The sequence below is a fragment of the Parasteatoda tepidariorum genome, chromosome 9 (genome assembly GCF_043381705.1).
Source record: "Parasteatoda tepidariorum isolate YZ-2023 chromosome 9, CAS_Ptep_4.0, whole genome shotgun sequence".
Classification (NCBI taxonomy): domain Eukaryota; kingdom Metazoa; phylum Arthropoda; class Arachnida; order Araneae; family Theridiidae; genus Parasteatoda; species Parasteatoda tepidariorum.
Genome location: NC_092212.1, coordinates 23,709,028 through 23,725,254, shown reverse-complemented (window position 1 = coordinate 23,725,254; position 16,227 = coordinate 23,709,028). Strand labels below are relative to the sequence as shown.

At 32.4% G+C, this 16,227-nt stretch overlaps 1 protein-coding gene across 3 annotated transcripts in view; it reads right to left on the bottom strand.

Annotated features, from left to right (window-relative positions):
• LOC107454778 (clavesin-2) overlaps positions 1-16,227 on the bottom strand; it is a 356,878-nt gene that overhangs the window by 4,998 nt on the left and 335,653 nt on the right. Inside the window, exon 3 of one of the 3 annotated variants that reach the window (XM_016072068.3) lies at positions 11,607-11,803. The exons of 1 other annotated variant lie outside the window; for it this stretch is intronic. In XM_016072068.3, coding sequence (XP_015927554.1) covers positions 11,607-11,803 — 197 coding nt within the window. Of the gene's footprint in view, positions 1-11,352; positions 11,804-16,227 lie in introns of those variants that run through there. One more of the 3 variants, XM_071185271.1, reaches the window with a different exon arrangement.

The following is a 16,227-nucleotide window of genomic DNA, read 5'->3' as shown; positions in this document are numbered from 1 at the left end:
GATTACAAGTAATTGATTACTGTAATCAAAATTGTAATCATGATTACAGCTGTAATCAAAATTTTTTGAAAGTTGTAATCACGATTACAAGTAATTGATTACTTGTAATCGTGATTACAAGTAATTGATTACATAGCTGTAATTATCTGTAATCAATTACAGTTGTAATCGATTACTGTAATCAACGGCCAACTCTGGTGGATACGGATAAAAACCATAAGACGAAGTTTTTAAAATGACCGCCATTTGTAAAAAACTCGTGGGGCAGTCTGAGGATAAAACTAACAATCTTCGGAGGAAATGTTTATTCTCATACGATCTCACATGCTTCATAAAACAATGTTTTGTAATTTATACAGTAAGCAGCGTCTTCTAATGACAAAATTAGAAAATAAGTAAAAATAAACTTAGTTTATAAGTCTTAGTTTATAGTCCAAGTGGGACGCAAACCCTGTATTTATGTATTGTTCCTTTTTTTTCAATGATTATTACTGATTTGGAATACTAAATATTTTTTTGATTTCTAGCAGCAGTACTTGATGTGTACATTCGCTGGAGTGTAAAAACTAATACACTCCGTACTGACCCAAGGAATAACAACACATTAAACAAAAACTTAAAAATATTGAAACATTCGAAATACAAAATTAATTACAGCAAAGAAACATTAAATAGAACATCAACAATAAAAGTATAAACAGAAAATCAGTCATTAAGTAGCGCCAGCAACTGCTCCTTAGCATTCCAGTATCTGTCATAGATGTTGCCAGTAACTGTGAGGCCGACTCCCAGATGCTCAGCATTAATTGGGGAGTCCTCCCCGCACCAAAACACAGTTTAGATCGGGAAAGATCATAAGTCTATGGAGGTGAGAAGCAAGGCAGTAGTGTCCGGTTTCCAACCTAAAGGCAGCAACCGCATTGCGTCGCGGGTGATCAGGGATCTTATTCAGGGCAATCAGGGATCTTATTCAGGGTCTCTCTCCAGACCATCTCACTAATTTGTTTATTTAAATTATTTTCATGACTCATAATTATCGTGTTTTTAATTATTCCATCTATGGAAGAGTAAGGAATTTCTCTTTGGGAGCTCTGTAAAATACCAGTTTATTTTTTAGCAAGAAGATCTGCCATCTCGTTTCCATAGACATTACAGTGAAAAGGAACCCACTGTATCTCAATATTCTTTTTTAAGGACAAAAGTAGCCCAAAATTCTCTTTACAACTTTTAATTCCAAGAGAGTATGAAAAATCAGCAGATGTTACTGCTTGGATTGTCGAGATTGGAGTCGTCAAATATAACGACAATCTCTACGTCATCCATTCTTGATAAGTTTGTCCCTAAAAATAGATTATCCCTGACTCAGAAATTAAGTGATTTAAGACACCCAATGACCACCACCATAAATTCCAGCAGTTACAAATTTTGAAATTAAACTTCTTCAGTTTTTGAACCTATGTCATAGATTACACATGGTACAAATTTGAGACTTCTATCTTTGTGAAAAACTTTTACTTAGCATTAACTTCAATTGGGGTAGTTAGCTCCTGATTACTCAGGGAGCTACAAAAGTTTCTAAATCAAACTTTTTAGTTTTTATATTGATCTATTAAAGAACACATACTCTAAATGTAAGACTTCTATCTTGGTAAAATCGCGTTAATTAGCATTACTGATAATTAAGCTAATTACCCCGATAAAAAGAAATTGCCGGAAAGAAGCTATTTTAGTTTTTTTCTTTATCCTACTTGATGTTTCCTGATTAGTTTTTTCCCTTCCCGATAAGGGACACGTAATCGGAATTAAATTTGAGTCTTACATCTTTTGGACAAACATTATTCAGTCTCTAATTTTTCTTAAAATGAACACATGGTCTAAAAGTGAGACTTCTTGATTAACACGTTCACGCCGGGGTGACACACCGGTGGGTCACGCTGGATTGTCTCATCGTGCGGAGCATCGGAGTAAAAACTAGTAACAAATAAATTTCATTTTTTAGTTTTTTTCCGGGAATAATAAAAATCCATAACTACCAATTGTTTTTAACAGATGCAATTTTTATATTGAATCGCTTCTTCGCCGTGATAAGTTTCCTTACAGTGAATTGTTATTGTTGAGAATACATTAATTCCTCCCGAATATTATCTAATATTGAAATAGTTCTTCTACCAGTATTTTCTCTTTTCCGTGTCGCTTTCAGGCGCAACACCCGGCGTGAACGTGTAAAAACGTACAATTAAGCTAATTACACCGATAATTTGAAATTACTAGAAATGAGCTATCTTAGTTTCTTCCTTTGTCCTTCTTGATGCTTACTGTTCAGTTTTTTTCTCTTTCCTGATAAGGAATACGTAATCGAAATTAAATTTGAGTCTTCTATTCTTGGGACAAACATTATTTAGTCTCTAATTTATCTTAAAATGAACGCATGGACCAAAAGTGACGCTTCTTGACCAAAATTAATTCCTCCCGAATATTATCTAATATTGAAATAGTTCTTCTATCAGTATTTTCTCTTTTCCGTTCCGCTTTCAGGCGCAACACCCGTCGTGAACGTGTTAAAATGTACAATTAAGTTAATTTCACTGATAATTTGAAATTACTAGAAATGAGCTATCTTAGTTTCTTCCTTTTGTCCTTCTTGATGCTACCTGATAATTTTTTTTCTTTCCTGATAAGGAATACGTAATCGAAATTAAATTTGAATCTTCTATCTTTGGGACAAACTTTATTTAGTCTCTAATTTATTTTAAAAAGAACATATCGTCCAAAAGTGTGACTTCTTGATAGAAACGTATGATTGACAGTTACTCTAACTACCCCGATAACAACAAAACATCAAAATGAAATTTTTTAGTTTTTATATTTATCTCAAAAATAACACGTTTCAAATTTTAGATTTTTAACTTCATAGGAGAATTAGCAACAAGTGAGTAAGTGAGAGAATGGGTCGAAACTTTGCCCTTTTTATACAGAGATGTCAACTGTCAAAAATATGAGTTGCTCCAAGTAGTAAAGTAGGAGCTCACACTTGTACAGTATTTTTTTTTTTTTAGAATTTACTTTAATATAAAAAATAAGGCCAATCAAAGAATACAACTATCACATATTGTCACACAACTTCAAAATAATGGATCTTAAATAGTAAAACTTGAATAAGAATAATTACGATGGCATTAAACAGAGTCAACATGAAATATTTGCAATTAAGTTGCATGTGCCGGTAGTCCTAATATCAACTTGTCTGCTACTTTGAAAAGTATAACCTTAACTTTTCTCGTTATAAACTGAAATGTATTATTGTCTTCTTTCTACCATGCCCTACGTAACATAGAAGGGGGAAAACTTAGTAGCCATTCAAGTAAATTTGATTAAAAACTGTACCTTGTTGAGAGAAACCGATTTTTAAATTTGAAATCAGTAATGCAAAAGCATTTTGGAACTGTTAAAAAAATTCTAACGCAATAGAAGACAAAAAAGAAAATTGTTCCTCGGTGTCTTAAATCTTTGAAAATGAGCTCTGTCATAAATAAAGGCCAATTTTCACCTGTTGCAAAAGTTTGAGCCAAAAATAAAATTTGGCAATATTTTGGGCTACTGGCTGATAAAAAAAAAAGATAAATCATTGATAGAAATTTTCGTGAATTCAGATTAGGCAAACGTGCAGGTTTTTGTAAACAACGCAAATATACTAGCTATCAAAAACTTAAGTTCCATCATACCGTTCAATTAAGAGAATTTCTATCAACATGAAATGCTTTTCGTAATTTTATTTGCATCACAGATCTTCGTGACAGAATCATGAAAACACGGCGACATTGTCGCAGAACATTACAGAGCTCTTACAGAAAGATTTTTTAATCAGGAAGCAAAATAGTTTGGTTTTTTTATTTGTAGAATTTTTCGAAAGATTTTATTTCTGCTGAACTTTTTCTTTCGTTTTATACAGAATTATTTGCAAAAAATGCCTTTCTCGATTATCGGAGGTAGAAGAAACACTCCTAAATTTTTATTAAAATTTTTTGATTTTTCTTTGAGAAAAAAAATCCGCAATGACTAAATTTAGCTTGAATTTTAGATAGATATTATACAAAGAGATTTCTAAATCTCAAAAGTTTAAAAAAAAGTTAATACGTTGAATTCCACGCTAATTTTACATGGCTTGCCAAACGATAAATAACTACAAACCAAATTTGCAAATAGTAGATACATTTTGCTACTCTTTTAAAAGGTGAAGCAACGAATATTTGAAATACATGGGGAATTTTATAAGCCTACGAATTGTTTAGAAATTGTGGTGGATAAAAATCTATTAAATTGAGTTTATTAAACCAAGAATCACAATTAATAAACTACCACTTGAAAATATTTATTCGCTGTCCGGAGCAAGTTGGCATCTCTGTGTGTATATAAATAAACTATTTTTGTGTGTTCTAGATTGCATGAATTTCTTCAAAACATTTTAGTAACAATAATAAAATAAAAAAATTAAAATTTTACTCGAATTATGTGCTTCTAATATTCTTGGTTTTGCCGCTCACCGATGACCACTGTGGCGTTAGGAACAAACCCAGTGCCGGTCACCGGTGACCCCCATGGCATTCAACGTGTCAACTATATAAGTATTTTTTCGAACATCAGAATATCGCCAATAATATTAGAATATGGTCTTTTCTATGTAGATCTAAGAAAATCATTGATTTATAATTAAAGAAAATTTTGTACTGTTTCTATTCTATACATGAAGGTTTTTTCTTTGTAAACAGAGATTGCTTCTATTACTATAAATCAGTTACATATATATTTGCTACTGTTCAAAATGTTGAGCACCGCGTCAGACATCGGTGGCTGACACTGGATTTTCCATTTATGCCGCGTCAACCACAGGCGGCTGACACTGAAATTACATTTAGGCTGCGTCTGTCACCGCTTGCTGACACTAAGCTTTCACATAGGCCGCTAAAAACAGCTGGCTGACAGCGTATAACATGATATAGAACTATACAATTTAGACTCTTCTTATGGAATTGCAGAAAATTTATTCAAAATCTACTTAATTATTGTGATTCTGGGATTAATAAATTCAATTCAGTAGATTTTTATCCACCATTATTTTTAAACAATTCGTAGGCTTATATAATTCACCTCTTTTATTATATCCCTTAGGAAAATTTGCCATAGGTTTGCCATAAAAAAATGCCATAGGATACTCCTATGGGGTTTTGCCTATGGCAAAAATTTTGCCATACACTTTTGCCATATTTAAAACCCCATAGGAATATTCTATGGCATTTCTTTGAATGGCAAAATTTTGCCATAGGCAAAACCCCATAGGAATATCCTATGGCATTTTTTTATATGGCAAATTTTTGCCATAAAACTAAGATGTGCTACAGTTTATGAAGAAATATTTTTCCATAGGTTATGGTATACCTTTGCCATACAGCTATGGCAACATTTCTCGTTGATATTTTACCATACGTCAAAAAATAATTACTTACAAGAATCTTTCGCAATGGATATTAAAAATGCAAAACTTAATAATTGTAGAATAAATATATATCCAGAAAGCTTTTTTTTAAATTTCTTTGATAAACTTCTCCTGTTTTACTTGCAGAATCCTTTTTGTATGCGGTTCTTATTCAAATAAATTTCAAACAGTTAGTACTAACCGCTAGAAAATGGGTCCGGTGGACGGAGCGAGTGGGGAAAATATTGGTTATGTTGATTAGGAACAAAATATATTGAGTACAGGCAACTAATATTTGTTAAAGCTGTAAAAACAAGAAAATAGAAAGTGGGTCCGGAGGTCGGAGCGAGTATAAAAAACGTTAATTTGATTGATTGGTATCATAATTAGTTAGATAAGCGTCAGATATTAGAGGAACCTAAAAGAACGCGAAGCAAAATAACGGTCCGATGGTCGGAGCGAGTATGAAAATTCTTTAAATTTTGATATGTGATACTAAACTAAAAATTAAACAGACTACTAAAACAATAAAATACTATTAAAACTCAAAAGATAAAGAGTGGGGCCGGTGGTCGAAGCGAAATTAGTTTAAAATAGATCAAACGGGACAAAAGCTGAATATGTAACGGTGCAACCAGTGGTGGCATGTGAACAAAATTTTATCCATAAAAAAGATGGTATTAGACTATGAAAAGCTAAGAATAGAAAACAGGCTAAATTAGTTGATCCCCTACTAGTGAGGGATAAAAAAACTCAGAAAATTTATGTTGAGTTGTGTTAAGCACATTTAGAAAAGAGAACACAATATAGAAACATTGGTAAATACAAAACATGTTTAAGACATGATTAAAATTGGTGAAATTAATAATTGTTATTGACAAATTTACACTTGGTCAGGGATAGTAAATAAAAATTAATTGGGTATAGGGAATCACTATGACGAAAAAGTTGTAAACTTAAGGAAAGATTAAATTGTTAGAAGCATTTTTGGTTATAGCAGCAGATGATATGGCCAGGGACTGTTCAGTTGATGATATTGAAGCAAAACAATTGTCAACCAGTAATCCAGCAAATCTAGTTAAGTGATGACCCTAAGCTATGTATAAACATGTAACAGAACATTGTACAAATATATGTGGATACTTAAGAAATATTAGTTGTAAAATAGTAAAACACAGAGACATGATAAAAAACAATTTAATGGCAAGCAAAAATTAAACACAAAAAATAAATATAAAGCCCTAACATATGTAAGATAATGTAAAAAAGCATTGCAAGAACCTAAGTGGAATTAAAATAAAAAACTAATGAGAATGTAAACACTGATAAAAGTACCAGACAGCCGGAAATTAAAAAACTTAATAAATTCAGATAGATAATCGCATAGGCGTTTGCAATAAATTGTTTTTGACCAAGAATGAGATCGAAAAAATATTAAAATAAGTAGCCAAAGTTTGCGAAAGATTCCACTTGTAGTGGATGACACGTTAATATGGCGGTCTGATACTCTAAGCCTAAATCAATGGAACATCTGATTTTAAACACTCAAAAATGGAAAAATTGGCCACCCGGAGGCCGGAAAAGACTCACCAGGAATGCCTTGTGGGTTTACATGTTGAATTTAATTAACTTCGGGGTGAAATAATGGATATTTATTTCTTTTAGAAGATGTTTTTGAGGACTCCATAGAAGTTGTTGTTTCGTTGGTGGAGATCTAGATCAGCTTTTCTCTATGGTATACTGCCATACAAATCTTTAAGGTTACCATTGGCCTATGGTATACTGCCATACAAATTTCTGTGGTTGCCATAGGCCAATGGTGACGTGCCATACAAATCCTTATGGTTACCATTAGTCTATGGTATACTGCCATACAAATCTTTATGGTAGCCATAGGCTTTTGGGGTTTTGCCATACAAATCTCTATGGTAACCATAGGCGTATGGTATCTTGCCATATAAATTTCTATGGTAGCCATAGGCTTATGGGGTTGTGCCATACAAATCTCTATGGTAGCCATAGGCTTATGGTGTTGTGCCATACAAATCTCTATGGTAACCATAGGCGTATGGTATCTTGCCATATAAATTTCTATGGTAGCCGTAGGCTTATGGGGTTGTGCCATACAAATCTCTATGGTAGCCATAGGCGTATGGTATCTTGCCATACAAATTTCTATGGTAGCCATAGGTTGCCATAGATTACCATAGGCTTCTCTATGGCAAATTTTCCTAAGGGATATGTCATGATAAACCATCTAAAAAAAAATCCGTCTAATATTTGCAAATTAAGTTTGTAGTTATTTACCGTGGCCAGATGGGCAAGTCATGTGAAATTAGCTTGGCGTTCAACGTGTTAATCAAAACTCTATATGAGATAAAAGGGATTTCCAATGATTCATGTAAATCAATAAAAATTAATCGGGGCAAAATAATTCAGTTTTCCTTTATTTTAAAATAAAAAAAAATTAAAAGTCCATTTACTAGTTATTTTTTCATTCCTTTTTTTTAAAATATTTCTCGAATAAGCATTTTTGCTTTAAAACAACAGATAGCATTTTAAAATTTGTTTCGCCAAATTTTGCAGTTTTTTGAAAGAATAGTTGTTTAAGATTAAGAACAATTAGCAAAAATAGAAAACATAAGTTAACTTGAGTTAATTCAAAATTTCGCTTTTTTAAAATATCATTTATTGTTTTTATATTTTGAAAATTAAATTTTATTCTTTTGTTCTTTTTAAGTATACATCAACAGCTGAGATTACCCGAAATAAATATTAATTTAATGTGTAAAATTGAGTAGTTTTATTCATATATGAACAGAATTACCATGCTTTTTTCACCTTTTAATTGATACATAATTAAATTTTTTTTAATTACTAGTTGCACATTTAAATTTGTAAACATTTCCGGAAAAGCGAATTAAAAATATTAGTCAGATAGGACGATTATACCTGCAAACTTTTCCAGATTTACTAAAAGATTCAATATTTAACCCTTTTTCATCGACTGTCACAAATACGTGCCAGCATAAAACCGTATCAATCAGGGTAAAATGATAAAACTGGTAATTAAAGTATTTCTTTAGCAGTTTATTTGTGGGCAGGGTTTTAATTGTTTTATTTATTTAATTCACCATTACTTTGTTCAAAATAAAACTTTTTGGTTATACTTTGAATTAACATTGATTATATATATGATTAAACTAACAATAATTAAAGTAAAAGCAAAGTAAGTCTGTCAAATTAGCAACGACTACATTTAAGTTACCATTTTTTATTTAATTACGTCCTGATCCTGATTTTGTAAGAATGCTTTTCTGAATCACCCGTCCCCAAGGGGTTAATGTGGTTGCAAAATGTTTGCATTTATGGTTCTTACCGGATTTAACAAATTTGATTTAACATGTATTTTACGACCATTCGAATTTAATAGTTTAATCATACATGGAGAAGACCTGGTACTTGAAATGCTTTAACACGTTGACAACCGCTTGTGTTTATAGTAAAATCTCCTTCAGACCACGAGTACCGTTGTACGAAGCGTATTCTGCTAAGTACTCCCACCGATATTTTAATAAAGTGAGTCTCTGGTGATCACAAGAATAATATCTAACTCCGTTTGTTTCCATGGTATCATGCCTGTTTATTTGTATTCGTTGCTTCGCATCTGTTTCTCATCCCGCCAATTCACACGATCAGTTTGAATCTTTGTCGAGTAAAGAGGAGTATAACTTAAAATCTTTACAATAATTCCTTGAAATTTCGAAAAGAAAAATAGAAAACTTATTTCTTAGAGAGTCAAATAGCAGTGAACAAGAAAGCTTTAACGAGGCTCACAATAATTTCCTTAATAAATCATTTTCGTATTACTTGTATAACAATTCCAAAGTTTTGTAACTTCTTGTGAAATATCCTTTGCAAGTAGTCAAATAAGCGTCACCCATATACGGGTGACGTGGTCTGATCGGAAACTTTACTGTCACCCGAATATGGGTGACGCGGCAGTCAACATGTTAAGAGAAGACAAAAAATGAATTAAGTATTCGCCTACAATAACGCACCTGCCAACTTTTGCACTCTTCGAAAAGTTTTTCCCTAATGGTGGTGAAATAATTATTGTTGAAACGATTTTGTACATAATTACTAAATTCAATTTTCATCATCACTTAAAACAATAAGATATAAGTCGGTTCTCGTCGACTACTTAACTACTAAATGTCTTAACTACTTAAATGTAATGGAAGTTAAAACTATATTAACCCTTACCCATTCAATGTCGCCTTGGATGCGACATTAAAAGTCAAGACTTTGGAATTTATTTACCACATTATTTTATAATTGTTGGTAATCTATTGTATTATTGCATGGTTAATATTAAATACCAAAGTGATTACGTTAGTTTAAAATGCGTTTTTAAGTAATCAGAGTGCATTGATGCACTTAAGCTCATTGTTTCATAGAATAGTGGTTGCTAAATGTTTAAAAGCAATTAGTGGTTTGTAATACAGATTGAGTTAGTTTTGACAGACGGGCTGCACTTCAACGGAAGGGATGAAATTTTTTAAAAAAAAAAGTATTTCTTAACTTGCTCAAGGAAACATTGTCCACTATAAAAATATGTAAATTATTTAGGTATGGCCGTGGTGGCTCAGGGAATAGAGATTTCGCCTTCTAATGAGGTGAACCGGGTTCGAATCAAAGCGATGGCTGTGATTCGAATTCCGCATCCTGCTCGCACTGATCACAATGCTGATGTAAAATATCTTCAGTGGTAGACATATCATTGGTTTGAGTCACCTTGTCGTCAGGCTAACCGAGAGAGGTTTTCGTGCTTTTCCTCTCTATGTAACTCAAATGCAGGTTAGTTGTATCAACAAATCTTCCACGAAGGCAAATTTTTCCCAATACTTGATCCAAGAGGTCTCTTGTCTTCTGCATTTGGTTCAAATTTACAAGGCTATTGAGTTGTACATTAGTAGTTGTAAATCGGGTGTCTCACTGTTTGTATCACGCTTTATCACCTTTTATCCTGCTGAATTTTAATTGTCTACTCAGTTTTTGCTTTGATGTTGTGATTATTTTAACTCGACTTTGGTACTTTTGGTACTCGACTGTTTTAACTTTGAATTTTAACCAATTTTCTTGTTTTAGCATCACTTTATAGATTTTAATAGTTTTCATTTTGGCCTTTTGGCTTCTCTTATTTTTAACTAATTCTCGAATTGATTTTAACTATTATAGATTTTACAAGCCCTTTTGATTTTAACTTTTTTCTGATTTTACAAGCCCTTTAGTCTTTTGATTTTACAATTTACTTGATTTTATTGTTCTCTTAGATTTATCTATCATAACACCTTTTAACTCTTTTTTTCTCATTTTTAAAATCATATTTTATAGTTCGTTGCCTTATACTGGTGTTTTATCCCCTTGCATGAGTTAATATTTCTATGGTTTATTTACTACGGATTTAATTTTGTATTTGCCGCCAACCCACACTTAGTGGTGAATTATTGTGTAACTTATTTGTTTGTATCATTGCCTATTTGTTGTAATGTGATTGTATCATTGCCTATTATGTTGATGAATCTTTCCTAAATTGTGAATTTAAAAAATTACGCCGTACGCCCTATTAAGACCAGGTCGGTTATTTTATTTTATTTTATTAGTAGTCGTAAACAAAATAAAAGTCGGCTGTTAAACTACGGTTATGAAATAAAATATAAAATTATTTGGATTGAAAACAACGTGATACATCCTTAAATATCGTTTTTTTCTGACAATATAGGGTGGTATTAGAAATTTCGATATTGCTCAACACACGCAGCAACTACCCACAACCCGGCTCCCAGATATTAGGAAAAAATCGAACTTGGTCAAAACAATAAAGAAAAAAGTACCTTTAATGTAACTGATTCTGTTATCTAATAATAACGATTATAATAGTAATTCAATTAACATATTTGAATTCACCCCTATGAACCACTATGAACTAAATACCACATATTGTATTTAGTTCGTGAAAAATCAGATTAGTAGAATAAAAGTTTTTCAGTGTGGCGTTTTAGATATGAGACAGAGTAATGTGAGTAAAACTTTGATTAAAATGTTTTTTCCTTCTTTTTGAATATTTACTTACTCTGAGAGCTTTAGCGAGTAACTGTAAATATCTTGGTGTTAATGCACGTGTATTATGCTTCAGAGAGGTGTTTTTGGCATCAATTATAAGTTGAATACCACACACTTGAGTAGCTGGATCTTCGATGCATTGTAGCAATAAAAATGTCGACGCTGATATGAATATTGGCATTGAAAATTGATCTGGATCCCACTTACCTATGTGAGAAAAATTACGAGTTTTATTAACTGTAAGTTAAAGATATAGGGTTCATAACGCGAAGTTGTTGTTGTAAATTAGTTAGTTAGCGCCAAAAGAAATTAGTTGTTAGCAACGGTAATTTATGCTGTTTGACTAATACTAGCAAGTCTGTTTGAGAAGTCAAGCGAATCTTTAAGATAGGGAGCTCGTTTTTCGTTTTTACGTGGTACGATCTATGGTCAAGAATACGATTTCAGCTACACACAACAGTCACAGCCCTTTTTACAGGGCGGACCTATTCATGCATCCATTTATTCATCAACAGATCATAATTTTGACCTGAACCAGAAAACAATCAATCCCCAATTGAGTACCAAAGAGGTATTGATATGTTATATGAACTCGGAGGACTTTGTGAGCACGACAAATTTAACGTGCACCAGTCACCTTTTAATACACATTCGGCATGCGGGATTCTAACTCATGTTCTCACCAAACACGAGATTAACGTCCCATCAAACAGGCAAAAACTTTATAATATTATATTAATTGACGAGCCGCGATGGCTCAGGGGATAGAGCGTTCTCCTTCCAATGAGGCAAACCGGGTTCGAATCCCAGTCGATACGAATTCCACATCAGGCTTGCACCGACCACAGTGCTGACATGAAGTATCCTCAGTGGGAGAAGGATCATGGGTTAGAGTACCCTTGCCGTCAGGCTAACCGTGGGAGGTTCTCGTGGTTTTCCTTTCAATGTAACGCAAATGCGGGTTAGCTCCATCAAAAAAACCTCCACGCAGGCAAATTTCTCCCAATACTCGATCCAGGAGTTCCCTTGTATTCTGGATTGGGTTCAGAATTACGTGGCTACGGAAATGAACATTAGTAGTCGTAAACCCATAAAATTGGGTTGGCTGTTCACCGACGGTTATAAAATAAAATAAAATATATTAATTGCAACATATTTTAAAATTGGAAGCGTCATCATCACCAATGTTCAGGGTGCTCCTTATGAACCTACAGTGGTCACTTTTTGACTAGACACGACTATCTCCAAGCTATTGAAAAATGGAAACCTAAATTGAAAGTGGTAAAACGTGGTGGTAAGTATACTTACCACGGCCTTCAAAAGGGTTAACAAGTAGAATGATAAATACTTTTAATTACTTTATTTTCTCATTTAAAATAAAAAATATTTAAAATTTTGTTGAATGTCAAGAGAAAACAGATATTCGTATTTCTACTCTAAAAAAATTATCTAAAACATAAATTTAGTATTTTGACGCCTGCCAAAAAACGCAACCTAGCGAACTTGGGTTTTAACAAACATATTTGCTATTGTTTTAACCCCATCTGGAACAGCAAACTTTGATTAAAAATTTTAGATAAACAAATGGAAGAGAAAACTTATCGGAAGACTGCACATTTAAGTTTCTTAGTTCTCAACCGTTCTCTTAAAACAGTTCGTTGAACCCGGAGCAGTTGGCATCACTGTAATTTAGCTCTTAGTAGTTTAAAGATTACTGGTTACCAAACGTTTAAAAACAATAAGTTTTACATTTATAGTGGTTCCTAAAATTCGTCTAAGTGTTGTTACCAGACTGGTAACATTTAATCCTAACACATTACGGACCACTAGAAATCTAAAACTGCTTGCTTCTGAATGTTCTCAAAAGCTTAGCTACCCGGATGTTATAGGCGATTGAAAATGCAAGATTTGGTGACTAATAAAATGCAAAACTTTTTTCAAAAGAAAAAAAAAATGTAACTTCTTCGATAATATTTTTTTTAAGTTTATTGAAAGTAAGTGCAAAGAGTGCTTTGTTTTAAATATAATTAATTAAAATTTTTAGTCATAGATGGTGTTACTCTTGAACAATTAAAGGTATTATAGAATAAAAGTGAATTGAATTTCTACCACATGAAACATTTTTAGTCGCCGGTGGCTTCCATGTAGCTACCATTCTATTGAAGCAGAGATGCCAACTTGCTCCGGACAGCAAATATATATTTTAAAGTGGAAGTTTATCAATTGTGATTATTGGTTTAGTAAATTCTATTTAGTAGATTTTTATCCACCACTATTTCTATATGATTCGTAGGCTTATATAATTCGCCACTTTATAGTTCTTATGATATGCTATACCTTTTAAAAAGCAAGCAAAAATAGTCAAATATTTGCAAATTTTAATTTGCAGTTATTTAAATTTTTTAAAATTATTTTGGCGTGTCCGGACATCACCTCCTACACCAAAAAGCCTCCACAAGGTCTTTTATAAGTAGTCCGCGCAGACTGCTTAAAAAGTGAACCAGTTGTGCGCATGAACCCAAAACCTTTTATAAAAGTAATTGAGAGAAATTTATCATATATATTTGAGAATTGAATCTGTAGTGGTTGTCAAGTGAATAAGGCAGACCAATAATATTCATAAATAAAACAAATTTTCAGTCATATATTTGCTACCACTTTCTTATTTTAACTAAATTTTGTATTAATGGACTCGTTCGGAAAGTGGATATCCTCTACAGTGGTCTGATTGGACTACCTATAAAAAATCATGTAGGGGCTTTCAGTTATAGGAGGCGTTGGTCCGGAGCAGTTGGCATCTCTGTTGAAGCAACAAAGAGATAAAATATGCCTCTACACGGTTTCTTATAGGAAGTCCGATCAGACCACTATGAAAATACCAGCTTGTGCGAAAGAGCCTTACAATACAAAATCTAATAAATATCAGAAAGTGATCGAAAATATATATCTAAAAATTTGTTTCATTCATGAATATAATTGGTTTGTCTTATTTACTTGTCAACCATCACAGATTCAATTCTCAAATATGTATGATAAATTTCTCTCAGTCACTTTTAAAATAGAATCTGGGCTCTTGTGCATAACTGGTTCACTTTTTTAAATAGTCTGCGTGGATTACTTATAAAAAACCGCGTGAAAGCTTTCTGATGTAGGAGGTGAAGAGAAAGGTTGCATTAGCTGTTACGAATAGGGGTGAATATCACGTTTACTTTTGTAGAAGAAAAAACATTTTCGTTTATTAAATTTATCACTTAATAAATTAGATACATTATAATTGGGTCGAAAACATACCCTCTTACTACTATACTTTGCCTACAACTGAAAAAAACAACGCTTCTCGATATTTTTCGAGGAAAGAGTCGTGACTATTCTTTTCTTTCTATTCATAATAACGAATGCTGCTAAGAGTGTAAGGAAACTGATAAAACAACGCTTACTTTTTAAAAAAGGAACATTAAATTTTGCTGCATTCATACAAAATTCTAAATACATAAAAATTTCAGTTTTGAATTTCTTGTCGCTGGTGATTAATGAATCTTCGACAAAATAATAAGATAATAAAAGATTTGTCTATAATTGATTTTTAACTCTATAATTTACTACCCCTTCGGAAAATTATTTTTGGAATGACCAAAAGTTGGCGAGTGTGCAAAGTACAACACTTTTTTTACGCTTACGTGGTAGGTAAATTTCTCCCAATACTTGATCCAGGAGTTCCCTCTTCTTCTGGATTGGCGTCAAAACTACAAAGCTATGGAGCTAAACATTAGTTGACGTAAACTCAAAAATTGGGTCAGCTGTTCAACGGTGGTTATAAAATGAAATATTTGACTGTTGCTTTTGTTATAAAGAATATAATAAACAGAGACATGCAAGCAATCTATAGGTTAATTATTTTAATCCATATTAGCAATCTATAGGTTAATATAGCAAATTTTTATGGTACATTTAAAAATGTTTTTAAAAATTTAATTTTTTTACTGTTCTTTTGAGCACATATATAAATTAATCATTATTGGTTCTCATCAGCTATAAAAAGATTCAAAATTTATATTACAGTACAACATTTTAAGTTCTGTTGTAAATTTCGTTAAAAATATGAAGAAGAAAGATCAAAAACTAAAGGTACTCTGCTGTCAATGTTATTTGGCTACCTAATTTTATAGTTATTTATGGGTTATCAGCAACTAACTGTTTAAACAGTAACTATGGTCTCTATCACTGGAGACTGATAGTAATTAGAATCTAATTCTAATTGCACTCTAATAGCGATTGCAGTCAGATAATAACTTAAGGTGAATTAGTAACTATAGACTGCAGTGTTTATCATTTGTGTACCACGTGATGTCCTTGTATTCGGTATATTAGACTTTAAAATTATTGTAGTACTTGTAGTCTAGGAACAATTGCACTCTAATAGCAATTGTAGTCTAGTAACAATTGCACTGTAATAGCATGTAATTTTGGATATAATTTTATCATTTGGGTACCACGTGATATCCTTGTCTTCCGTATAACAGAAACTGATACAGCAATTATTGTAGTTATTGCAGTCCAGTAGCAATTGTACTCAAATAACAATAACAGTCAAATCATTTTAGTTGAATTTGTACCACAGACTGCAATGTCTG